The sequence below is a fragment of the Hylobates moloch genome, unplaced genomic scaffold, assembly GCF_009828535.3.
Source record: "Hylobates moloch isolate HMO894 unplaced genomic scaffold, HMol_V3 SCAFFOLD_9, whole genome shotgun sequence".
NCBI lineage: Eukaryota > Metazoa > Chordata > Mammalia > Primates > Hylobatidae > Hylobates > Hylobates moloch.
Genome location: NW_026652284.1, coordinates 100,668,083 through 100,696,028, shown reverse-complemented (window position 1 = coordinate 100,696,028; position 27,946 = coordinate 100,668,083). Strand labels below are relative to the sequence as shown.

At 33.8% G+C, this 27,946-nt stretch overlaps 2 protein-coding genes across 3 annotated transcripts in view; one reads left to right on the top strand and one right to left on the bottom strand.

Moving 5' to 3' along the window:
• MTBP (MDM2 binding protein) overlaps positions 1–845 on the bottom strand; it is a 77,629-nt gene extending 76,784 nt beyond the window's left edge. Inside the window, exon 1 of the mRNA XM_032760341.2 lies at positions 676–845. Coding sequence (XP_032616232.1) covers positions 676–793 — 118 coding nt within the window. The 5' untranslated portion in view covers positions 794–845. The remainder of the gene's footprint in view (positions 1–675) is intronic.
• A 61-nt stretch (positions 846–906) lies between these two features.
• Positions 907–27,946, top strand: part of MRPL13 (mitochondrial ribosomal protein L13) — a 52,381-nt gene continuing 25,341 nt past the window's right edge. Inside the window, exons 1-6 of one of the 2 annotated variants that reach the window (XM_058444366.1) lie at positions 907–1,195; positions 2,953–3,076; positions 12,282–12,375; positions 19,051–19,111; positions 24,487–24,573; positions 25,624–27,728. In XM_058444366.1, coding sequence (XP_058300349.1) covers positions 1,169–1,195; positions 2,953–3,076; positions 12,282–12,375; positions 19,051–19,111; positions 24,487–24,573; positions 25,624–25,704 — 474 coding nt within the window. In that variant the 5' untranslated portion in view covers positions 907–1,168 and the 3' untranslated portion in view covers positions 25,705–27,728. Of the gene's footprint in view, positions 1,196–2,952; positions 3,077–12,281; positions 12,376–19,050; positions 19,112–24,486; positions 24,574–25,623; positions 27,729–27,946 lie in introns of those variants that run through there. The other variant, XM_032760342.2, reaches the window with a different exon arrangement.

The window sequence follows — 27,946 nt, the reverse complement described above, 5'->3', positions numbered from 1 at the left end:
AAAATAAAAAAGGCTCCCAATCTGTGCATGCCAGTCAGTTAGCAGGAATGCAAAATTCCCCTCAAAAGAATAATTTTAAAGAGAAGGGAAATTCTGTGACAATACCTTATACACAACCACATACATTTACTCCTCAAAATGCCTGTTTGATCGAAACAAATGAACACATAAAATGCAATATTGAATCTAGATGGGTGCACCAAAAAGCAGTGCAATCGCAAACAATTAAAATCATTTAAAATTCATCATTTGTTTTTAAAACTTAGTTTATGTGTGGGATGTCTCCTCCCATTAGATGTAAATTCTAGGACAGCAAGATCTTTGTCCATCTTGCCCCTTTCTGTATTACCTGCATGTGAAACACAGGAGCAGAAATAATAAATGCATATATTTCCAAAAAGCAGGCAATCCCATTACTAAGGCATAGAAAATTTATTAAGTTAAATATTTACTATGCCAAGAACTTCTAAGGGCTGGAATCCTGCATCCACAAATTTATCCCTGTTTTTCCATGAAGATGCTATTTTTGCAGCCCTCATTAACTCTATCCCAGATAGAGTCCCAGTTTCGTGGGACAACTACTATTGATCCCTCTTCAGCAGAACTTGATGACAAAACTCAAACTTCTTCCCGTCTCCACAAGCCGTTCCCGCTCTTTCTCATCCCAGCGCTTACCCGGCTGATTCTCAGTACCCTCACCCGACGACACCTCTGGCCCATGTTCTGCCTCCCTACTGGCCGCCAAAGGGAATTTTCCTTCCCCCCAGATCACCAGCAGCAGGTACCGATCCATCTCCTCAGAGATCACCCCCTAATTTTATGTCTCGGCTTCCACATCCAAACAGACGCGCGCTATGACGCACTTCCGGTTCCCTTCGTTTAGGTCGGCTGGAAATTATGTCCTCCGTCGGTTTTCCGCAGTTTTCCACCAAGCGAGATATTTTCGGGAGTTATTCCCTAAATAACTGCATTATCTGCTCCTTTCATGACGAAATTGCTGCCGTGGAGAAGACTAGAGGAAACTCGAGGAAGAGGGAGAAGCCGACAAGTGCTCGACGGGCTAGGAACTGTCCTACTTGGGTGTTAGCGTTTCCCGCCGGGCCAGTAAGGCTGAGTTACCCGGCGTGGCTACTAGGAGAAGGACGGACGGTCCTGCTAGTAGAGGAATATGTCGAGTTTCTCTAGGGCGCCCCAGGTGAGCTCGGACTCTTATGGCTTGATGGGGTTCATTATACTGGCAGAAGGAGAGCGTTGGTTCCGGCAGATTAAGTAGTGAAGCTGGGGCGGCAGGGAAGCCGAGACCCTCGGCCACGAGGTGCCTTGGGAAAGCACAAGAGGGTCGTCAGTCTGGCAAGCACTTAATGTCGTTCGTCTGTTACTCGTCTCCTCTTCTTTTCAGTCGGCCCTTTTCATGTCTTTTTTTGGGGGGCGGGGGAGAAGAGGATTACAGCAGGTCGGAGAGGTAATAAGGTGGATCACATAGGGCATTTTAGGCCCTTGTAATAATTTGTTTTTTGACTGAGTAAAATGGGGACCTTTTGGAGGGTTTCGATCTACGGAGTAACATGATCTGACCTGGTGTCAAAAGGAGCACTCTGGCTGCTGGGTCGAGAATAGACTGTTCAGAAATAGGGGTTAGTAGAGGACAGAAGCAAAAAATATGTTTGGAGGGTGTTACAGTAATCCAGGCGAGACGTGATGGTGCAGAGGCCACGCTAGAAATACTATGGAGTGTGTTGAAAGTGGTCAGGTTTTATTTGAAGGTAGAGCCAGTAGGACTTGCTGAAGATTGAATATAGGCCAACAGCAAAAGAAGAAACAAGGATTACCCCAAGGTTTTTTGGTTTGTACAACTGGAGGGTGTGTCATCAACTGAGATAGGGAAGGCTGAGATTGAACCAGGTTTCAGGTGGAAGAATAGGAGTTAGTTTGGGTTATATCGGTCTAAGATGACTCTCAGCTCAGTGCCGCTCCAAGTATGGTTCCTTCCGTGGGCTGTTTGTTGCCTGTCTGTGATGAGATAAATACAAGAAGTAAAATAAAACTTTAAAAAACTTTTTTAGCAATTTGACATCGTCCAGCATTTGTATTTTTTCATTAAAAAGTTTTTTTTTTTCTAAGTATCAAACTATTAGTCTACAATGGATGGGGACAAAAACTGGCCTTTTTCTTATATGTAGACTAGTTTGAGGTGGTGATAAGTAAATTTAAAATAAGACCAGCTAGCCTTGTTGTATTTTTCCAGCATTGTTTAGCCTCTTGTGTATATGCATGGAGAAAGCATCTGGTGGAGATCTTTCTGGCCTAGAATTTTCTAAGAATCTGAATACCTTGATGACCACTGTAAAAACAATGGTCTATTCCTGAGGCAACCTAAAGATACCTATTTCAGGCAACTTTTTAAAGTTGAAATTTATTCCACATTATCCATCTGTACTTTCCCAACTACATTGTTCTATTTAACTCTCCCCAGGAATTGAACTCCTGAATTGTCTTCAGTTTCTAGTTGGCCACTCAGCTTTCAATATAATGTACCTACTAATCTCTAAATGTTTTTGAAGACCTTCATAAACAGCTTCTACCTTCTTACAAGCTTCTCATTGCCCCTCCAGATTCTGTGTTATACAAAAAAAAAAAAAAAAAGTCATACTGTAAAGGGAAATATATCTTTGGGATATTTATAACAAAACATAAGTCATATTGCTGACAGGAAACCAGGAAGGAATAATTACTGTATTTGTCTTTGCAGAATGATTAGAAAAAACAACCCTTTTCCAGAAATAGAAATGAAAACAAAAATTCTTTAGCAATAGAGTTATTTTTCAAAGAAATTGTTGACATTAATTATAGAAACATGTGATGATATATGATAATAAATTTAATTACTGTATTTCCATTTTAATGATAATTATTTTTATTTTTTCCTCTTCTTTTTTTTTTTTTTTCCCCAAGCAATGGGCCACTTTTGCTAGAATATGGTATCTCTTAGATGGGAAAATGCAGCCACCTGGCAAACTTGCTGCTATGGCATCAATAAGACTTCAGGGATTACATAAACCTGTGTACCATGCACTGAGTAAGTATTATTTTAGACCTGTCATTAACCACTGTAGTTTTCATGCCAGAATAGAATCTTGATGAAGTTTGACAGGGCTGAGTTTAAGGGCCCTTTTTATTTTTCCTGAGGATCCTGTATTCCATTCTTGCTGAAACCATACTAGCGCCCAAAACTGAATTTGGCCTATTCACGGGGAAACCGTATGGATCAGTTTACCCGGAACAAGCCTATTTTATGCCAGTGCCCAGCGAAATTATTAGTAGCCCTTCTTTTCACACTCAGAAATAACCTGATTTGCCCCATGACTTAAACTTTCACTTTTATGTATGTCTTTTCACATGATGACGTGCATATAAAGAGTTTTTAAGGGAAATAATTTTGCCCTCTCTTCTAAAAAATCTTTTCCCCTAGAAAAATACATGGTTCTAGCTAGGTATGGGAAGCTTATTTTCACTAATAAGATTAATAGACTTGCTTTTCTGTATCCTTTTTCCAAAATAAAATTAAAAAGTTGTTTTCATTCTAGAAGATTTCTGCTTACAGATAGTTTTTGATAGACTTCATTTACCCTAGCACTTCATGGCCAGATCCAGATGTCAGTTTTTAGTCCTCATACTGGTTGACTTGTCAACAGCATTTGCTGCAATTGATCACATTTTTATTTAGCTTTTATTGTGCAATATATTAAACATACAAAGATGTATATATAAAAATACGTGATATTTTAAAGAAAATTAACCATAATAACAATTATAATGGTGAAATGAATATACTCAGCATTGGTTTGTTTCCAATTTTTTTGCCATTATGTTATATTACATTAATGTTGCTGTCAATATTCTTGTGCCATTTTCTTAGCACACATGGAAGAATTTTTTCCAAGGTATGCCCAAAGGACAGGAATTACTGGGTTTTAAGGTGCATAGGAACTATTGAGTCTTTATCATGCCAGTAGCATGCAAGAGTTTCCATTACTCCTCATCTTCAGTAACACTTGATATGTTCATTCTTTTTAATTTTGACTATTCTGGTAGAAGTAAAATGCTTGCTTTGTGATTTCAATTTGCATTTTCCCAATGACAAATATGGCTGGCTAAGTATCTTTTCATTTATTGGCCTTTATAGCTTCCTGTCCTGTGAAATGTCTGTGCATGTCTTTTGTCAATTCTTCCACTGAGTTGTTTGTCCTTTGCTTTTTTCTTACTTTTATTATAAAAGGTTTCAAACTATCAGAAAAGGTCAAAGAATAGTACAATTAATTTCTTTATACTCTCCACCTAAATACAGTTGTTAACTTTTTATCATATATTTTTTATTCAACCATTGGAAAATAAGTTGCAGATGCCATTATAATTCCCCCAAAGTACTTCAGCATGCATCTCCTAAAAATAAAGATACTCTCTATGTAACCAGAATGCCATTGACACACGTAAGAAAAGAAACAGTACTTTATTTAGATGGTCTAATGTTCAGTGTATTTTTAAGTTTCTTTGGTTGTCCCAAGTATGTTTCTTACAGCTATTATTTTTTTGAACCAGGATGCAACCTAGGTTCCTTTAGTCGCTTAATCTAGAATAATCCTTCTTTTATTTTCTTCTCATTAACCTTTTGAGGAGTCCAGGCTAATTTTCATCTGGAGAACTTTCTTCTTGAAACACATTTTTCACTTGTTTCCCTAGATTCACTTGTTTCCCTGTTTCTTCTCCCTTTCTTAGTCCCCTTGGCTATCTTCAGCTTTCTAAACTCTCAAATGCTTTTCTCACCGAAAATTGGAAGTGCGTCAGTCCGCAGTCCTTGAACCTTTCCTCATGCCTTAGATGGTTGCATTTGGTCTCATGTATCTAAAAATCATCTATATGCTAATGCCTCCCAAATTTAAATCTCCAGTTTTGACCCCTTCCCTGTATTCTAGACTCACATATACAAATTTCTGTTAAGCAAATTCATCTGTTGTCTAGTAGACATCTCCATGAATGACTGCAAAAGCACTATGGGTATTGATTTGGGGACAACAAATGAATTTTAACAAGTAGGCAAATTTGTAAATATGGAATCTATGAATAAAGAGATCAACTGTATTTTGAAAGTAAATAGTGATCAGGAGACTTACACTTTCACTTATAAACCTGTTTACTTTAAAAGTATTTTTTGGCAGACCAGAAAAATAGTCATAGAATTACCAATTCATAGAGTTGTTTAATTCCTTAGGACTTTAGATATTTTGTTTAACCACCTCATCTCTTCATTGACAGTTGAGTAAACTAAAATCAGGATTTCATTGCTATTCAGCTATATTATAGTAGAACTAGGACTAGAACTTAGGCACCTGTTTCTCATGTAGGAAATTCCCCATTCCACTTCAGTCTGATGATTCTTAACCGCTTGTACTGAGTTTTCCTGCTGCTTTTTCCTTAGCAATGGTATCAGCAGATAATAAATGAGATCTCTTAGGTTGTCTTTGCAGAAATGCAAATCATACAAAATTTGAGGAAAAGTGCAATTAGTAGCAGTCACCTAATTTCCATCTCCAAATATAGCACTATCTGTCCACTCCAAGTTCTGCTTCCTTATAACCAGGTCATCATTGCAAAAGCATGCCTTAGATATGGATGAATAGGCATTCTGCTAGGATACCAGAAGAGCTGTTGTGGCTGCCTATTAGGTTTCTGTGAAAGTAGAAACTTACTTTTTAAAGACTGAATTGCATTTTTGTTTAACTATGTGTTTTGAGACAGGGTCTTACTCTGCCACCCAGGCTGCAGTGCAGTGGAGCCATCACAGCTCACTGCAGCCTCCACCTTCTGAGCCTCCCAGGTAGCTGGGACTATAGGTGTGTACCATCATACCCAGCTAAGTTTTTTGTAGTTTTTGTAGAGATGTGGTTTCACAATGTTGCACAACCTGGTCTTACTCCTGAGCTCAAGGGATCCACTCACCTCAGCCTCACAAAGTGCTGGAATTACAGATGTGAGCCACCTTGCCTGGGCATGTTTCACTGTATTTAATATGTAACATATTAGCAAAACTTCTTGTGTCCACAAGATGTCACTAAAATCAAAACTTAAATTGCAAACAATTTTCAGTTTATAAATATGTTGTGTTTTAAGAGTACATTCTAACGTTTAGTGGTTTAATAAGCATTTATTGAGCAGACATTATGGGCCCATAATCACTATAAACATATTTTTTTTACATTGACCTACAGTTTCTCAGAAAAATAATATTACAAATGATGATCATTGTTCTAGGAATGGTTGTAAAAATTAACAAATAATGTATCTGAACATAACATATACAATATTTGAACTACCTTATTTGTCAAATGGATGTCTGTGAAGTGTTGTGGAAACTGACTTTTCATTATAAGGTTATTTTTTATGGAAAATGTGGGTTAAGGTAGAAAGGATGTGAAACTAGTAAAGGAATCCCTCCTACTTAGAGCTTCCCTCTTGAATTTGGGACTTGAGAACTTTTTGAACATGTTTCTGATAAATCAAAAAATAGGTTATATATGGTGATTAGTGGAGTATGACTTATTCATGAGGATTCTACTCCTTTCACTGCCAACTGATTAATTCATTGAGGAGGACTATAGGAGTATTTAAAGGAAGCAGAGGAAAACCTTTCTTTAGCTTTGCTAAAATTAGATTATGTTAAAATATTTCTGTTCTGCATTGAATGAAACAAAAGTTGCAGTCAGTTTATAAAAATTAATGCTATGAATGCTAACATACCAAACAATTCAACAGAGATCAGATTTATTATCTAAATCTACTCTGTAGTATTCTGCCTTGTAAGTTTATGATGCTGTTCTTAAAGTTGCTTAGCTACCATATTTTTCTCTTACTATTCAGTTAAATGTAAAAATGTATTTCAAATGTTAATATCACAGCAATTTAATTTTGCAATCTAAATTGTACATTTATACTTCACCTCACTGCTAGAATATCATCCTACAAAGCACTGAAGGAGATTTTTGCTTCAGGCTATATCTAGAATACGTATCTTCTTTGGAAGTGACTATGTCGATATTGTCAATAAATTAAACAATATGCCTTGTTGCATGTTACAGTATCTATACATTCAGCAGATTTTATGGTAACCTATCTGATCATTCATCACCTTGGCTGTGCACAAGTTCAGGGATACCAAAAATAACACTGAAATAGCCATTTGGACTTTTGTCCTTCCAAACTTAGAAACAAACATAAAGGCCAAAGCCAAATTTTGTTGTTTATCACTAATTCAGAATAGCTACTTTTCAAGCATTTCTCAAACTAAATCTTCAAGGAAACCCAATAAATAAAAGCAGTACTGTCCTAGTTGAAGGAAAAAGAACCTGGATCCTTGTGCCTTGAGTCACCTTTTAGAAGCCTAAGACTGAATCACCTGCACTTTAAAAACCACTATGCTAAAGCAAACAGCTTATAAGGAAGGATTCAACCCTATAAAGGGGAAAAAAAACAAGCTACAGACGGGGAGAAAATATTTGCAAACCACATCATCAACAAAAGACATGTCTAAACTATAAAGAACTTTCAAAACTCAACGGTAAAAAAAAAAACAGTCTAATTAGGCTATGGGCAGAATACATGAACAGATCGCAGATAAGTACATGAAAAGATGTTCAATATAAGTAGCCATTAGGGAAATGCAAATTAAAACCGCAGCGAGATAATACTACACAACTATCAAAATAAATAAAAAATAGTGACAACAAATGCTGATGAGGATGCATAGAAACTGGATTACTCATGCATTGCTGGTAGAAATGTAACATGGTACAGCAACTCTGGAAAAGAATATGGCTGTTTCTTCTAAAACTAAACATGAGCTTACTGTATAGCACAGCAGTTTCATTTCTCTTGGACATTATCCCAGAGAAATGAAAATTAAGTTCATGAAAAACCTGTACCAATTAATCGCTTCACCCTATTACTCTTTATCTTCCCATGTTCATCAGCTCCTGGCATATTGCATATTCATTTATTTGTTTGTTTATTGTCTGGCTTTTCAACTAGAGCATAAGATTGATTAACAAGAATTTCTCTGTAAGGAACTTAAACAAATTTACAAGCAAAAAACAACCCCATAAAAAAGTGGGCAAAGGACATACATAAAGAGACACTTCAAAAGAAGACATACAATCAACAAGCAAATGAAAAAATGCCCGTGTTGCTAATGATTAGAGAAATGTAAGTCAAAACCACCATGAGATACCATCTCACACCAGTCAGAATGGCTATCATTAAAAGGTCAAAAATAATAGACATTGGCAAGGCTGAGGAGAAAAGGGCATGCTTATACACTGCTGGTGGGAGCGCAAATTAGTTCAGTCATTCTGGAAAGCAATTTGGTGATTTCTGAAAGAATTTAAAGCATGCGCATATGTTCATTTTAGCACTATTCATAATAGCAAAGATATGATATCAACCTAAGTGCCCATCAGTGGTAGACTGGATAAAGAAAATGTGGTACATATACACCATAGAATACTGTAGAGTCATTAAAAAATGAGATCATGTCCTTTGCAGCAACATGGATGAAGCTGGAGGCCATAATCCTAAGTAAACTAACACAGGAACAGAAAACCAAATACTGCATGTTCTCACTTATAAGTGGGAGTTAAACATTGGGTACTCATGGGCATGAAGGGAACAACAGACAACTACTTGAGGGTGGAGGGTGGGAGGAGGGTGAGGATCAAAAAACTACCTATTGTGTACTATGCTTATTGCCTGGGTGACAAAATCTGTATATTCAACCCCCATGACATGCAATTTACCTATATAACACACCTGTACATTTACCCCTGAACCTAAAATAAAATTTAAAAAAAATAAAAAGAGGTTTTTCAGTTACATTCATTGCTGTATTCCCAGCATCAAGAATGGTACATGGCATTAGCGAGTATGTAATACATAGCAAGTGGATTTGTTCATCAATGGAAAAGGATTATAAAGCAAATTTTAAAAGAGCTGGAGACTCCCAGCAAGCTGAATTGGTGTCTCTATCTGAATCTGCCCTTGCATGGAATCTGAGTATCTCAAACATAGTTAAAAATGAACACTAGGGATTTTTGTAAACACTTACTGTGTCTGGTAACTCTATGTGAGGGATCTATAATTAAGAGTCTGCAGCAAGGATCTAGGACCAAAAAAATTATACAAATGCTAGAACAAAGTAGAGTTTGCCATTTCAGTGGCAAAAACTGCAAATACTTTTGCACCGACCTAAATAGCATGGCTTACCTGGCACAGACAGTAGTGTTGGAAAAACTGGTAAATAAGGCTACAAAAAGTTATCCTATACTCTAGGTCTCCTTGAATCCCTAACCAAGGAGTTGGTACATGGGGAAGTACAAAGATGGCAAATAACTCACCTGTGAGCAGTTTGCCGAGAAGGACTTCTGAGATCTTAGAATTTAGCAGATAAGAATATGTGATCAATTAGTGAATGATATCATTGTCTCCTTATGGCATTATAACTACCACTTTTTGCCATCTGGTTGTGGTAGAAATGGTAAGATCTGCCTTTGAAGTTTTACTAGAGTTGTATTTGAAACTTAACTTTACTACTTATTAGCCATATAATTTTAGCTGAGTTTAACCTCTGACTCCGTTTTCTCAGTAAACATTATTAAATAGTAAAAGTGGTGGCAGGCAGAGGGAGTACGTTAGCTTTACCTAATAAGATAGTTGTGAGACTTTGAGTGTTAAAAGTGAATATAAAATGCCTAGGTCAGTGCTTTGCATGTAGAAGATGTTGAATAATTATTACTTCCTTTCCTCCCAGGCAATTTTGAGGAAAAATTATGACTTAATTCTGGCTTAAGGGAGAAGATGGGCCAAAACATTGAGGCGGTATAGGACTAAGAGGTGCCCCTGATGGTGTAACCTGCCTGAGACCTTAGGTTTCCTGACATGAAGCTGTTGAGTTTTCACTTTGTCTGAATTAGTTTGAATTTATTTGGCCATTTAATTGAGCACCTAGTATTATTCTGAGGAGTCAGATAAAGTTAGAAGTTTAAGGTTAGAATTTTTATAAATAAACTCACAATTCCTATTTCTAAAAATTGCTTACTATTTTTCAACTTAGTTTCTCTTCAGAACATCTCTTGATCAAGCACTAGAGCTATGATTTATTTACATTTGGTACATATATATTAAATGTGCAGTTTTAAATTAAAAATTATAAAATGAAACTATATGTATTTAACTTAATAGAAATTTAGACAGAAACAATTGTGCTATATCCAGGGTTACAGTCTTACAGTAATACTGACTTTAGTGTTAATGAAATACGGTTAAAAGCATTTATTTAATTGCTGGTTAGTTTTTGTTTAGAGTTAGTAGAGAAATGCTTCTTAGAATGAATTTACTAGAGATTTGGCATGTATTATTGAGGAAGAACAATTTTTCCCAGATTAGATGTGATACCTTACAACTGAGATATGATTTTCACTTGCTTTGTGGCAATCTGTCTAATGCCCCTTGAAAGATCTTTTTTGCTCTCTATAAATTTTTTTTTTTTTTTTTTTTGTGAGACGGAGTATCGCTCTGTCGCCCAGGCTGGAGTGCAGTGGCGCAATCTCGGCTCACTGCAAGCTCCGCCTCCTGGGTTCACGCCATTCTCCTGCCTCAGCCTCTCCTAGTAGCTGGGACTACAGGCGCCCGCCACCACGCCCGGCTAATTTTTTTTTTTGGTATTTTTAGTAGAGACAGGGTTTCACCGTGGTCTCGATCTCCTGACCTCGTGATCCGCCCGCCTCGGCCTCCCAAAGTGCTGGGATTACAAGCGTGAGCCACCGCGCCTGGCCTATAAATATTTTTTGAGTGGCTCAAGATGCTTTACCTATATTTAAAACTTAACCATTTAAAAATAAATTCAGTTTTAGTGGAAAGTTTAAAGATTCAATTTTTTCCTCCAAATAGATGTTATGGAAAGAGCCTACACCGGGTGTTAGGTAACTTAGTGTGTGAGCCTTTGCAGATCACTTAACCATCTTCTGCTGTAAATGTCTGAATGTGAGCTAAAGTAATTTCAGTGTTTTTTGAGGTTGTCTGGTTATCTTCTCACCTTGTTTATTTGCTGTTCTGGTGCATTTGCCCAACTGCCTCAGTAGCCAACAGGTTGTCACTTGTAGGAACTTCAGTCATTTAATTAAATATTGTCAGACTATTCTTTTCCATCTAATAACAGCAAGCTTCCCAGGTCTTTCATTCATACCTCTGAATTTCCTTTCACTCTAGTGATGAAAACCCATGCTTTATCTTCTTTTCTTTATTCTTATCCTATATAGACTATGAACGTCTCTGAAAATTCTGCCATTCAAATTTAGAGCTCTGCATAGAATCTTATAATCTTTAGTTTTCATATATATTGTACTTGTATTTCTTATTTTTGGTGCTTTTTTCCTTGAGCTTCTAGAATATCTTCGTTTGTTTTTTCTATTAGTAAAATAGGTATTTTATAAATGTTTCTAATTACTTGATTTTGTTATGTATAGTAAGTTATTTGAAAATGCACATATTAACTTTTTAGTTTGTTTTTAGATGAACAGCCAAACTTAGGAATAGAAAATGAATGCAGATACACATATTTTGATTTTCAGGTCATCTGTCAAATATGTTTGTGTAGTCATAGTTGAGAGTAGCAGTTTAAATTTACTGTAAACATAGTTGGAAAGAAACCTTTCCATGGTAGTTAATAAGATCATAGCAGTCTATTCTCTAAATTTGCAAAAAATAATAATTGTAATGTTTTATGTATGTTTTCAATTCACCTATAGGTAAAACATACTTTTTTATATCTATATACATACTGTTTTCATTTTCTTGGCTATTTTTCAGGGAAATTTTGTATCAGACATTTAAAGGCACTTAATACAAACATTTTTACTGAAGTGTAATTATTAATGGGAAAAGTCATAAGAATAACAGTAATTTGCCTTTAAAAGATATATTGTTGTTATTGGCAACCTTATTAAATTTCTTTTACTTTGCAGTGTTGAGATTTTCCAAATAGCCAGCCAGCTCTTTCTATACTTAGATGTTATATTAAAAAGTAACAGAAATCTATTCAAGGATTTTTGATGTTGCACTGTGACTTTTTATTTTTTAATATGTTGTTTGAACTTTGATAAGCTTTATAAATAACCAAGGCCACTTTTTCTTAAGGTTTTTATTTTTCATACAAAATCTTGTTTCTTTTTAAAACCTAGGTGACTGTGGGGATCATGTTGTTATAATGAACACAAGACACATTGCATTTTCTGGAAACAAATGGGAACAAAAAGTATACTCTTCGCATACTGGGTAAGATAATGCCATTGTCAGGGAAAGTAGGTAGTTAAAATATATTACTTTAAGAATACCATTGTTCTTACTTAAAAGAAAAAAGATTTTTAAAAATCGGCATTTATTACTAATTTTACTCATGCCATGTATATAATTTACTCAATTTTTAAAAACCACACAACTGTACCAAATATAGCTATTACCTGACAGTATTTGTTTATCCTACAAGTGTTTCATATAACCTGTGAACAAGATTATTCTCATGTTTTAGTCACTCTTTTACTTTGTATTTCTGCTTCCTGTAATTCATCTTACTGCTGTTTTCAGAACCATCCCAGACACCTGAAAGTTAACAAGATGTTTAAGGAATAGGTCGCTCTTCTCTAGATAAAATCTTGTTGTCAGTATCTCTCTTAAGTAAATACACTCACCTGGGTGTGTTCTGTTGATTTCCAAATACAACGTGACTCTCCTCCATTTTTCAGTTAGGCAATCTTCTGTTGCAATAGAACTTTTCTTCAAGGCCATAGTATTTCTGTATTTGAGTTTATTGTCACCTAAAACTCCTAAGTCTTTTTCAGGTATATTCCTGTTGAATCATGTCTTCTCCTTCCTGTGTGCTTTAGTTGTAATTTAATTCAATTGCAAGACCTTAAGTTTACTCCATGTTAAATTTTATCTCCAGCCTTTTAAGATCCTGATTTTATCATCTCATGTATTAGTTAACCCACAGCTTCAGGTCATGTGCACATTTAATTAAGTGTACTTTCTATACTGTTACTCAGGTTATGGTTAGAAATGTTGATCTTTTATTCTTGATCAAAATCACTATTTTATTTCCAACTGCATCTTTGCCTTTAATGTTCCCATTTGTTTCATCTCTTGCCCCAAGTGCATCTTAAATATTTGGGACAACTGTTTTACTTCCTTGAGCCAGCCTTTGCCGATTCCTTCCCTTAAAATACATTCATGAAATCTTTATGTAATTTAACAAAACTGAATTTACATCCGTCTTTAGTAATTTCAGCTATTGGCAGATCTCTATGTATAAACCAAGTTCTACAAAATTGAGAGGTAATTGGGAAAGAAATATTAAAAGTCAGAATAACATAACATGATAAAAGCATAAAGGGAAGTATTGACACAAAATGCTGTGGTAATTACTATAGCAATAATATGTAGTATTACTGCAAATGAAGGAAAATAACAGCACAGCCAGTAGTGAACAGCTACCATAATGTGTACATCAGCTGGTAGTGTCCCTGTCAGTAGTGCTTTCTCACTGATAGATGAAAATTCAAACTCCTTTACAAGTCATTGGAAACTAGTTCCCACTGCTGCTTCATAATTCTTCTTAGACAACATATTGCTATTTCATTCCTTTCTGCCTTTGCATGTGTTGTTCCCCTGACAGTGAGGAATTCTCCTATTTATCCATTAAAAATTGACTCAGATGTCACATTTTCTGGGAAACCTTTGCTATTTCCTCATCACTCAAAGAGTTGATTGCTTTTTGTTTCTGTTGACTCTTCACTTACACTTTGGACATACTGCTTTATTATGCTCATAACACTATATTACAATTACATATTCAAAATTTAGCTTGCTAGTTGTAAAATTTTTAGGACATACTAATTTTAGAAAATATAGAGAAGTTTAAAGAGGGAATTAAAATTCACTCCTCATCCCATGACTTAACATTTTAATATACAGTCAGCCCTCCATATCTATGGATTCCACATTGTGGAAATGTAAAATTTTCATTTTGTTTTGTTTTTTGAAATGGGAGTCTTGCTCTGTCACCCAGGCTGGAGTGCAGTGGTACGATCTTGGCTCACTGCAACCTCTGCCTCCCAGGTTCAAGCAATTCTCCTGCCTCAGCCTCCTGAGCAGCTGGGACTACAGGTGTGCACCACCATGCCCAGCTAATTTTTGTATTTTTAGTAGGGACAGGGTTTCTCCATGTTGGCCAGACAGGTCTCAAACTCCTGACATCAGGTGATCTGCCTGCCTTGGCCTCCCAAAGTGCTGTGATTACAGGCGTGAGCCACTGCACCCGGCCTGTAATTTTTTATTTTAATTGTGTCAATGCTGAACATGTACAGACGTTTTTCTTGTCATTATTCCCTAAACAATATAGTATAACAACTATTTACATAGCATTTACATCATATTGGGTATTATAAGTAATCTAGAGATGATTTGAAGTATACAAGAGGATGTGTGTAGGTTATATGCAATTACTATGTCATTTTATATCAGGGATATGAACATCCCTGGAATTTGGTATGCTCAGGAGGTCCTGGAACTAGTTCTCCACAGATGGAGAGGGATAACTGTATATACAAGTTTATATCCTTTATCACTTAATAGAAAATTCTCAGAGAACCTTTTTGTAAGTATTATTTTTGGTTACTAAGTAGTAGTGCACAAAATGATTTACAATACTTGATCATTGTTCTGTTTTTTGAAATGAAAATTTTGGCTTTTATAAAGGGCTGATAAACATCTTTTTATTCAATTCTTGTTTTTTTTTTTAACTTTTAAGTTCAGTTACACGTGCAGGTTTGTTACATAAGTAAACTTGTATCATGGGGGTTTGTTGTACAGGTTATTTCATCACCCAGGTATTAAGCCCAGTACCCATTAGTTATTTTCCTCTCTCTACTCCCACCCTCCACCCTCCAATAGGCCCCAGTGTGTGTTGTTCCCCTCTATGTGTACTTGTGTTCCCATCATTGAGCTTCCACTTATAAGTGAGAATATGCAGTATTTGGTTTTCTGTTCTTGTGTTAGTTTGCTTAGAATAATAGCCTCCAGCTGCATCCATGTTGCTGCAAAGGACATGATCTTGTTCTTTTTTTATGGCTATGTAGTATTTCATGGTATATATGTACTACGTTTTCTTTATCCAGTCTACCTTTGATGGGCATGTAGGTTAATTCCATGTCTTTACTATAATGAATAATGCTGCAGTGAACACACATGTGGATGTGTCTTCATAATAGAAAAATTTGTATTTCTTAGGGTATGTACCTAGGAATGGGATTGCTGGGTCGAATGGTATTTCTGTCTGTAGGACTTTGAGGAATCACCACACTGTCTTCCACAGTGGTTGAACACTCCCACCAACAGTGTAAAATTCCCACCAACAGTGTAAAAGCATTCCTTTTTCTCTACAGCCTTGCCAGCATCTGTTATTTTTTGACTTTTTAATAGTACCATTCTCACTGGTGTGAGATGGCATCTCATTGTGGTTTTGATTTGCATTTCTCTAATGATCAGTGATTTTGAGCTTTCTTTCATGATTCTTGGCCACATGTATGTCTTCTTTTGAAAAGTGTATGTTCCTGTCCTTTGCCCACTTTTTAACGGGGTTTGTTTTTTCTTCTTGTAAATTTAAGTTCCTTATGATGCTGGATATTAGACCTTTGTCAGATGCATAGTTTGCAAAAATTTTCTCCCATTCTGTAGGTGTCTGTTTATTCTGTTAGTTTCTTTTGTTGTGCAGAAGCTGTTTAGTTTAATTACATCCCATCTGTCAATTTATGCTTTTGTTGCAATTGCAGTGTGCATCTTTGTCATGAAATCTTTGCCCATGCCTGTGTTCTTAATGGTATTGCCTAGGTTGTCTTCCAGGGTTTTTATAGTTTTGGGTTTTATAGTTAAGTCTGAAATCCATCCTGAGTTAATTTTTGTATGTGGTATAAGGAAGGGGTCCAGTTTCAATCTTCCGCATATGGCTAGCCAGTTCTCCCAGCACCATTTATTGAACAGGGAATCCTTTCTCCATTGCTTTTTTGGCCAGATTTGTCGAAGATCAAATAGTTGTAGGTGTGTGGTCTTACTTCTGGGTTTTGTTCCACTGGTCTATGTGTCTGGTTCTTTTTTGTTTGTTTGTTTTGGTTTGTTTTGGTTTGGTTTTTTGGTTTTTTTTTTTTTTTTATCAGTACCATGCTGTTTTGGTTACTATAGCTTGAAGCTGGGTAGCATGATGCCTCCAGCTTTGTTCTTTTTGTTTAGGATTGCCTTGGCTATTCAGGCTCTTTTTTGGTTTCATATGAATTTTGAAATATTTTTTTCTATTTCTGTGAAGAATCTCAGTGGTAGTTTAATAGGAATAGCATTGAATCTATAAATTGCTTTGGGCAGTATGGCCATTTTAACAATATTGATTCTTCCTATCCATAAGCATGGAATGTTTTTCCATTTGTTTGTGTCATCTCTGATTGCTTTCTATTATTAAAGTTTTTTTTTTCTTTTTAGATAGGGGCTCACTGTGTTGCCCAGGCTGGTCTTGAACTTGTGGGCTCAAGCAGTCCTCACACCTCAGCCTCCCACAGTACTGGGATTACAAGCATGAGCCATCATACCCAGCCTTCATCTCTGGTTTCTTTGGGCAGTAGTTTGTGTTCTCCTTATAGAGATCTTTCACCTCCGTAATTAGCTGTATTCCTAAGTATTTTATTCTTTTTGTGGCAGTTGTGAATGGGAGTACGTTCCTGATTTGACTCTCTGCTTGACTGTTGCTGGTGTCTAGGAATGTTAGTGACTTTTTGCTAGTGATTTTTGCACATTGATTTTGTATCCTGTGACGTCTTTGTCCATTGATTTTTTTTCATATATGTAGGATTATTTAAAATAAATCCCTGGAAGTGTAATGTATTTCGATATCAAAGGAATTATCATTTATAGGTCTTTTGATAGGTATTTTCAATCATGAGTTTACTAATCCATAGAAGAGCATACAAATGTTTGTTATCCCAAATCTGTGCAGGCACAGTATTATCTTTAAAAATAAGGCTGTTGTCTTTTGATATGCAGCTGAATCTTTACATTTACATAATAATGAAGTTTCAGTGTTACTTTATCACTTTCTATGAACATTTTATCTATTAATATTATTAGTCCACTGTTTTAGTTTTTACTTTTAACAAAATTTTTGTTATTTACTGTAATTTAATTTTATATTATCACATGCCTTTTCCTTTGTAATTTCTTCTGTTTTCCAGTCTCAGAAATTCTTTCTTGTTCAGATTTTCATAAACATTTACTTCTAATTTTTTAGGGGTTGGTTGAATTGGGTGTGCATGCACCTTGAACTTTCACATCTAAGTCTTTAGTCATCTAAAATACATTGGCATGAGTTAGAGATACAACTTAACGACTAGTTGTATCAACAGAATTGTTCAATTTTAAATAGGACAGGATTTTGTTGTATTTATCTGTGTGTCCCCAGTTCCAGCATGATACACATTCAGTGTTTATTGAATTAATTTCAATGAAAAACCCTTGGCTAGCATTTAAAACAAATGTTCTCTTATTTCATCCCATATTGGAGGAAAGAATGAGTTATTTTCTTACGAGTAAAAATCAATTGAGTGTTGCATTACTCAAGTCATCCTCCACTCAGAATTTTACATTAGCTTTCCAAATACTTCAGAATAAAGTCCAGACTTCTGAAATATATTGTAAATGGTATGTTTTAGAATTTGCCATCTCAATTTTCAAACTAGAAAAGATCATCTTTTAGCATAGAAATTGTAAAATATTTTTTTCCATGGAGAGAAAGAATGCAGGAACAGAAGTCTAGACGGGCATTTCTTTTTCTAAAACTGAAATTCCATGAAAAAAGAGAATATCAATTTTAAAACTACCCATCTTTCTCAGCAAACTTCTAACTTTGATAAGTTTTATTCCTAAAATGTGTTTTCTTAAATCATCTTTAAAATATTTTCAAATTTTATTGAAGGGAACATATGGAAAAAATCACATTTAGGTAATCTTAAGGTTTTTTGCAGATGCCACACTGACTTTCCAATTTCTTCCCCCTTTCTTGAAAATCGTTTGGACTTCATCTATTTAGGAAAATAGAACCTTACATCTATATATTTATTGTTTTTGTTTTAAATTTCCCAATCCCTTTCACAAATATTTTTTCATTTGACCCAGAAATCTTGTGAGGTAGATAGCATTATTTATTCATATGAGTAAAATTATATGCAGAGAGGTAAAATGAGTTGCCTGATATTACACTGGGGGTCACTGACAAAACCTAGATTCCATACCTGCATCTGGGGTATCTGGAAGCTAAGCTGTCTCCAGTACTATTCAATGTATATTTTGTAATTGCCACTTTTTTCATTTTATAAAGAATAATCGATCTGAACACAATGAAATATTATATTACTTAGAGCTAATATGTAGCACTTAGAGACCTTTACAAACTGCTAAGAAGAAACATGATTACGGGCTGTCTAGAGTATGAACTTGACTTCAGAACCAAGTGGACTACCAACATTTTCCCCAGACCTAACCCGTAGTTTATACAGTTTATCTAATTTGGTAAGGGACATGAAATATTCTGGCTTGTTTCTATTTCTTTGTTAAATCAAATAGTAATAAATACCCCATAATGAGTGAGTGAATTAATAACTCACAATTCAGATAGAAATATACTTATGCCAATAAATTTTTCCAAGAAGTAGAACTTTTTATGATATAATGGTAGTTGACCATTTAAGAAAATAGCATTTCAAAGAGCGTAGATTACTACTTAATTTTGAAAACACTAATGAACAGCATAGTTTCCAGAAACAATTTATTAAAATAGTTTTCTTATAAAAGAATGATCAATTTAAGAATACAGTATCAGCCTATGCCTAGTTTTAATGTCTTTGCTCCTTTTAACAGCTACCCAGGTGGATTTAGACAGGTAACAGCTGCTCAGCTTCACCTGAGGGATCCAGTGGCAGTAAGTTTCTTGTATTTTTTATTAATCATCTTTGGAAAGACCAATTCAGATACTGTTTTGTCAGTCTCCCTTCTCATTATTTTAATATAGTTAGCATTCAAGAATATAAATTCTTCACTTTAGCTGTATCACACAAGTTTTGATAAGTATTATTTTTAATATTCAACTCTGTATTTTCTAATTGCTATGTATTATGTTTTGCATTTGGTCAAAGAATTCTGATGTTTTTCTTTTTAATTTTTGATACCTGCATGATCACCTAGTATATGATGAGTTTGCTGAAATGCCTCGGAAAGGAGAGAGATATATGTATGTATGTGTATACATATATTTTCAAACACGCTAAGTGTGTTCTTCTTATATTCTGACTTTTTTTGTTAACTCGAATATTATCTGAGTTTATTTTTATTTATTAACATCTCAATTGCAGATTAATTTCTTCTTACAGGTCTGTCCATTTTATTCTGGAAAAAATAGTAAAGTTCTTAAAAACAAAATACTTTCATTTTATCTTATTTTATTATTTATTTATTTATTTATTTTTCTGGAGACAAGGTCTCACTCTGTCACCCAGGCTAGAGCACAGTGGCACAATGATAGCTCACTGCAGCCTCAAACTCCTGGGCTCAAGGGATCTTCCCACCTCAGCCTCTCAAGTAGCTGGGACTACAGGTACGCACCACCACACCCTGCTAAAACTTTTTATTTTTTGTGGAGACCAGGTTTTCCTATGTTGCCCAAGCTTGTCTCGAGCTCATGGACTCAACCCATCCTCCCACCTTGGCCTCCCAAGTGCTGGGATTCCAGGCGAGAGCCACCACACTCAGACTTTATTCTATTTTTAATTTATGTTTTTAAAGACAGGGTCTTGCTATATTGCCCAGGCTGGACTCAAATTCCTGGGCTCAAGCAATCTTCCTATTTTGGCCTCCCAAACACCTGGGACTGTAGGCACCCTGCTTGTTTATGTTTTATTTATTTATTTTTTTTTTTTCCTGTCAATTTTTGCCTTATGTATTTTGAAGGTTTAGTGTTAGATGACTTTAAGATTGGAATTGTAATCTTTCTAAACAATTGATCAGGGTCAATATGTACTGATCCTCTTAATCTCCAATAATGCTTTTTACCTTGAGGTCTGTTTGTTCTGATATTAATATAGCTACATTAGCTGACTTTTGATTAGTGTTTGCCTCATATATTTCATTGTTTACACTTTACTAAGTTATTCTGTTATAGATGTTTTTATTGTAAACATCATGTAGCTAGATTTTTTTTTTCTCTTCTTTCTTGCCTTCTTTTGGATTGGTTGAATTGATTTATTATAGGTCTAAGGTTCATCAGTATTTTTACCTTCCTTCCAAATCAATGAAAGCCCTTAGAAGATTTTTAACTGCCACCTTCCCTCCCAATCTACAAGCTTTCTTTGTTCAGGATTTTTAAAAAACTCTTCCAATTGAACATTCTTGTTATTGTTTTATTCTGTTACTGATTTTTTAAAATTTTCTTTTCTTACAATTCCTTCTTGTAACTCAGCCTGCCTTCTGGTATCAATTTCCTTTTCCTTGAAGTACTTCTTACTGGCATTCTTCTAGCCACATTCTCTTAATACTGAACTCACCCTTTTTGTCTGAAACTGTTTTCTTTATTTTGTGCTTTCATTCTTGAAAGATAGTTTTGCTATATGTGGAATTCTAAGATAACCATTATTCCATTATTTTTTCCCTCAGCTTTTTGAAGCTATTATTCAATTGGAATTTAGCTTGTATTATTGCTTTTATGAATCAGATGTCGATTTAATTGTTTATGTGTACTCTTGTCTTTTTTTTCTGGATGCCTTTAAGACCTTTTCATTGTCTTTGGTTTTCGTGTCTTCCTACTACAGTCATTTATTTATTTGGTTTGAGTACTGGTGTCTTCAGTTCTGGAAATGTGTTAGCTCTTAAATCTTCTAATATTGGGTCTCTTTATTCTCTGTTTCTTCCCTTTGGAAATCTGGTTATAATAAGAGTAGACAGTTGCATTTTATTGTACATGATTCAGTACCTCTCTTTCATACTTCATGTCTCACCATCTCTGTGGGGCATTCTCAGTAATTTCTTCAGATCTGTGTTCCAGTTCTGTATCTTTTCACCTGTGTCTAATCTGATTAACCTTTTTCTGAGGTCCTAATTTCAATTATCATTTTTCTCTTTCTTAAAGTTTTATTATTTGGTTCTTTTACAAATTTGTTGATCAGTTTCAATAGTCTTCTGTTTATCATGTTTTGGTTCACTCTTATATTTCTTTATGCATACTAAACATAATTCTTAGCGTTAGATCTGATTCTAATATTTGTGGCCTTTGTAGGTCCGCAATTTATAATATCTGCTCAGTAAACTTACTTGGTAGGCTCATGTACCTTGAAACTTCATCTCCGGGAATTCTTTAAGACCTGCGTTAAAAATGACTTTCCTCAAAAAAGATTCACTTAGCTTATGGCTAAGTGAATTGGGCTATAACAACCTAAGTTTTTTGAGCTGAACTTTAGACTTACAGGATTTTGATCCCCACAAGAAGGATGAATTTGGGGCCTCAAAGCCTTGTGAGGTCAGCTTTGTTTCATACTTTAAAAAATATTTTTATAAACAATATTAATTAACTTCACTAATTAACTAAATTTTTAATTGCTTTTAATTTTAACGACATAAATACATAAGTTTATATATTTATGTTTATATATATTTACATGTTTATGTTTATATATATGTTTATATATATTTACATATATTAAATGACCTCTCAAAAACATAAAGTCCTAACACTAATAGAAAATAGATGGAAAATTTATATGGTTCACTAATGTTTATTTTTTTGTGTATTATACTGGAAGAAGTTCTAATTCATACATTAGTCACCAATATTGCTAAAGGCAAAGTCTCCTGTTGTTTTATTTTTCCTTTAACTATTGATAGACCTAAACTTTCAACTTTACTCATAGGTTAGATAGCATTTTTTTCCTATTAGAGACTATTTTATCTTTTTACTGCAATACATTAATAAATTAGCAAAGTGTTAGACCTAAAGATATCATTTTTTGTTTCCCTAAAATAATAAAAATAAATATCTATTGTCAGGATACAACCATTTGTTTGGTATAGTACTGCCTAAAATTTTCTTGGTAAGGTTGGGGGGAAAGATATTTTATTATAATAAGACCTGACATACCATTTAAAAGTTTCATGATTTACTATTTATTTTGTATTGTTTATATCTGTTTTATAAAAGTGTGCTCAGAGTTTGCTTCTTAGGAAATATTTAATTTTTTTTTCATAACTAGTGTGTTGTTAAGCCTTACAGGTCAAAATATTATATTTTGAATATTAATATGCTTTGTATATAATAGCATTAAAGTTATAAGGGCTCCTGATAATATATATCACAGCTGTTAATAAATTATACTTTTAATACTTTATATTTTAAATGTTAAAATGAAAGTTTCTATTTTATGTTAACTGTACACTAGGAGGCAGTATAGTTTAACTTTTTCATGTTAAAAATTTGGTATTAGGTAACATTTGTAGAAATTGTTTCAAATTATTGTTTATGAGCAGTAATTGAAATGGATTGCAAAATGTTTGAGGAAGGCTTAGGAAATATTTCAGAGTTAAATCCATTTGGATTATTACCTCATTAAAGGATTTTAATTGTTTAAGTCTTAATTTTTACTATGTTTTGAAGAAGAATGGCTCGTCAAGGAAGAGATTTATTATTTACTTTTAATTCAAATCCTAAGTGTTTGTCTGGAATAGTAGGCCTCTGCCAGTAGACATAATTTGCTCATCAGTTCTTACCGTGTGTGGCCTATCAAAGAATTTGTTTCACAATGCAGCTTTCTGATTATTAGTACAGTATTGGAATACTATTTGTGAAATATGTTAATTAATGTTTAATAGTTAAATAGGTAACAGTTTGTTGAATATTTAAAATTTTTCAAAATGATGTAGATTATTCTAATTTCAAATAAATATATCGATTTAGCCCTTTCCTTATGTTCTTTTCCTCTCTGTCATATGTTTTAGCTTCTTTAAGAGGTTCTGTGTCCTTGTATTTTCTTCTAACATGGTTCCTCTATTTGATTTTTCCCCTTCCTATAAATAATAAGTTACTTCTGTGGCACAAATGGCACGTGCCCTGGGATATAGATTATATGAGGAAGGTCTTCAATATTTACTAACTTTATCTTATTCTATTTTTTTTACTTTCTGAATTTCTTAAAACTTATACTTAATGTCTGTACAGCTAGAATTACTTTTTTGCATGTACATGTTGTTTCACCTGTATTTCTTTGTTTATGTACATTTGTATGTCTGTCTTTTTTCTTCTCTGTTAGCTTATAATCTTTTCACATTTTCTAGCCTTTTTAAATTTGAGTGTGGAGTTTGTATTTTCTAATAGGGCAGATTTTTAAAATACCAACTTAGTAATTCAAATAAATACAACTAAATTTTTTAGAAACATGAAAATCAAATGCCATGTAACACTACTAATACAATAAAATGCCTTTATGATGATATTCAGAGGATATAATTACTTGCTTATCCAGAAAAGATAGTCTTAACATTGTCAGTTTCAATTTACAACTTTTAAAACATTGAAAAATTTAAACGCTAATAACTAAATCAGTGCTGTGTAGTAGAAATTTTTGCCGTGATGGAAATGTTCTGTGTCTGCACTGTCAAACATGGTAGCCACTAGCTACATGTCAACTGACCACTTGAAATGTGGCTTTCATGACTAAGGAACTAAATTTTTAATTGCTTTTAACAACATAAATATATATATGTTTATATATTTTTTATATATATTTATATATGTTTATATATACTTACATATATTAAATGACCTCTCAAAAACATAAAGTCTTAACACTAATAGAAAATAGATGGAAAATGTATATGGTATCCCATTAGCTTTTGCATGTAATGAGGCTTTGTAGTCTGATTTGATGAGAGAATAAAAGAGGAAGGCCTTTTACAAAGTAACCCTATTCTAACCTGTATTGTTTTAGTGGGTTTAGCTTTAACACACATCAAATTATATTGAAATATGAATGCATATGATAATCAATTGTTCTATCTAAAATTGGCACATATACAGGTTACTTTTAATCTTTTTTCTTTTTCTAAATAAACAATAAATGGAGCCAAAAGAAAATAGTAATGTACAAAGTAATAAAAGTTTCTTGTCTGTTGCTTCCACATATCCACTTAGGTCTGTTTCTTTCCTATATTCGTGTTGAATCTAAACCCCTCATTTTCATCGTCATCTCTAATATGTTTGTTTTCTATCGCAAGTCACAATTTTCTTATTGTGTCCTATGTATATCTGTTTTTCAGATTGTAAAACTAGCTATTTATGGCATGCTGCCAAAAAACCTTCACAGAAGAACAATGATGGAAAGGTTGCATCTTTTTCCAGATGAGGTAAGTCAGTGGTCATTGGTAACAATGCTTTTCCAAAATTTTCAATTAAATGTTTTATTTTCTTTTTAAATAAATGCCACAGACTTATTTTCAAAAATTTTATGTCAACTTCTGAAATATTTTTGTATTTTTAAATGAATATGTATGTATAAAAAATGATAATTACTTCTATTAATATTTTAAAATGTAAAATGAACCATCATTGGACTAAAAATTAAAAGTATCTAAATTTTTTTTTTTTAATTTTAATCACTGCTTGCTTTTGAACAAGGAGCTATGATCAGAAACCCTGTTAAATTGAGGTACTTGTTGATAATTTCATTCACTATGAAAAAGTGTTAATTTAGTTCACTTTTTATGTCACCAGTAGCAAAACTTCTGTGAATCATGAATAAATAGCTTAACTTTGGTTGCTATTATTTCCCATGATTTAACTTTAGAATCTTTGTTCATACTCATAGTTGATTCAGCTAAAAATTACTTGGACAAAAGTATAAACATTTTTATTTATTAGTATTATATTGTTTTAAGTACTTAACTCTTCTCCTTAATATAATGTAATGAAATATTAAAGCTTCTATAATAAAATAAATTTTTATTTTATCAAGTCAGACTGCTTGGCTTTGAATCTGTGCCCCATTATTTACTGACTGCATGGAGATGGGCTCGTTACTTATCTCTGTTTTCTAATCTGTGAAGTTGACATAATAGTATCTATTTTACAAGATTGTTGTAAGGATTAAATAAAATACACTTGTAGATTGCATAGAACAGAACCTGGCACAATAAGTGCTAGATGCTATCATTACCGTGGTTATAATTGTCCTTCTTGTTCCTCCTGAAGGAATAATGTAGAAATTTATTCCAAAATTCCAAGTTATAATGATTTTTCAAGCTACTTATGTGCTCTTATTGTTTAAGCTTTAAACAATACATGAATAGTTATTAATAATGAGTAAGTTATTCATGCTTTATCAAAATGATTGATTTATTGTCTTCACTATAAATAAATAAGTAGAATAATTTCCCACTATTCACTTTACCTCTAAGGTAGCATGTATGGGAGCAGTATCATCATCCAAGGATCACTTCATGATGAAATTGCAAGAATTTAAGAACTCCTATTTCTGATTGTATTGTCACTTTCTTTAGAAACCATGATTTCTAAAAGACACAAAAATAATATTTATTTCATTTACAAGATACGTTTGAGTGTAGATATTTTAAGTATTCACGGTAGTTCAGTTAAATAGGAAATTACTTCATTTCAGACTATAAAATAAATGAGCCTAGTTCCCAAAAATGAACTGGTAAGTATTCAGAAGCTTGACAGTACATTTTATCGAGCCCACGGGGGAAACAGGCACACTCATACATTGTTGGTGGTAGCGCAACATGGTGCATCTCATCTGGAATCCTGGGACTTAATTAGGTAACATTTAACAAAAATACATACATCAGAAGATTGATCCTTGATCCAGCAATCTCATTTATAAAAATACATCTTGACGATATACATGCACATGATTATTTTCACTGTATTCATAATGGTACAATAAGAAAAATAAATAATGCTTATTCATAGGAAGTAAATTATCGAGTATTGTGCAATTTTTAAAAAAAAGAATGACAGATATTTTTGTGACTTGGTAAGTTGTACTTTGCAGGATATATTGTTAAGTGAAAACAAACAAGGTAAAAAAGAATGTAGATGGCATACTATATTTGTATGCATATATACCTATGTATGTTTACATACAAGCATATATTTATGTGTGCTACTTTTTGCGTAAAGCACAGGAAGAGAAAGTTGGCAACTACTAGACTATGGGTACAAAGGAATAGGGAAAGAATGAGATTTTTTTCAGAGACTATCTTTTAAATTTCTTTTTTATGTTAATCATGTTAAAATTTTATATATTAGAAAAATAAAATGACAGCAGCAGTAGAAGTGAGCACAAGTAGTTCCCAAATCTTGTTTTCCACGTGCTATTCCCTACCAAAAGGAACTTAGTTCTTGGAGAACTGATTGATTCATGATCTGGAGCAGAGAGAGAACTAAATTATTGTAGGGTATACACATGCAAAAGACTATTATTTCTGCATGATTTATAATAGTGAAATAACAGAAAGTAACAGAAAATAAGGCAATACTCAAAAACTAATGGAGCAATATCAAGAGAACATGGAGCCAGCTTTAGGTGGTGCCTACTGACCAAAATACAGGACTGTGTGAGCCTCAAAACACATGGTAATAATAAGGGATTACATTGAATAAGAAAACAAAAATTATACGGCTACAATGACCATCCAAAAATTATTTTTAATTTATTATGATATCACTTCTTTCTGAGGATAGAAAAGCCCTCTGTAGAAGAATATCATATAAAAAATATAGAAGGAATACTGAACTAGAAAAGCCATCATTACCAGCATATTCTGTGGCCACTGGGTAAAAGGTTATTGTGGAGCAGGATATTTATAGTTGCCGAATACCACACTACAGAGTATTTATTATTTGTAAAGGGAATCTTTTCAATTATTTGTGATGGGAATCTTCCCATTGCTTTTACATTAATAAAATCTGGTGGACACCACCATAACCAAGAGATCAAATCTTTGATCACTGTGGGAGAAACTGACATCAAGTGCCTCCTGCTATGAAGCACTGAACACTCAACATAAACTATATGGCCTCTTGTCAGTAATGCTTAACCTGAATGTAATCATGGAACAACAATAGTGTAAATCCAAATAAAAGGAAATTCTGCAACATAACTGGCCTGGACTCTTGAAAATATTAAAGAAAAGGCGAGGAAACTTATGATAAAAGGAGACTAGACTACAGAGTAAACAACATAATATAGTAACTAAATGCAGCATGTGATTCTTGACCTGATCCTGAATTGGGAAAAGTTACATATGACAATATTAGACCTGTTTGGGAAATTTGAATATGTACTGTATATTAGATAAAAAGTATTTCATCGATGTTAATTTTCCTGAACATAAAATTTAATGTTATATAGGGAGACTAGGAGATACATGCTGAAATATTTAGTTTGAAGTATTTGTAAATTACTCTAAAATGGTTCACCCAAAAAGTGTTTGTATATAGACAGACCAAAAGAGAAAGCAAACATGTCATGGTAACAGTTGGGGAACTTAGGTGAAGATTAGATTAATGTTCGTTATATTGTCACAACTTTTCTGTAAATTTAAATTTTTCTAAAGTAAAAAGTTGCAAAAAAAAGTGATCACTTGACCCCTGTTTCTGTTTGTTGCTCTTATTCTTTCCCTCATTTTCCCCTTAGGTTAACCACCTCTCTGTGAAGAGAACTCTTTATTTATTTATTTATTTATTTATTTATTT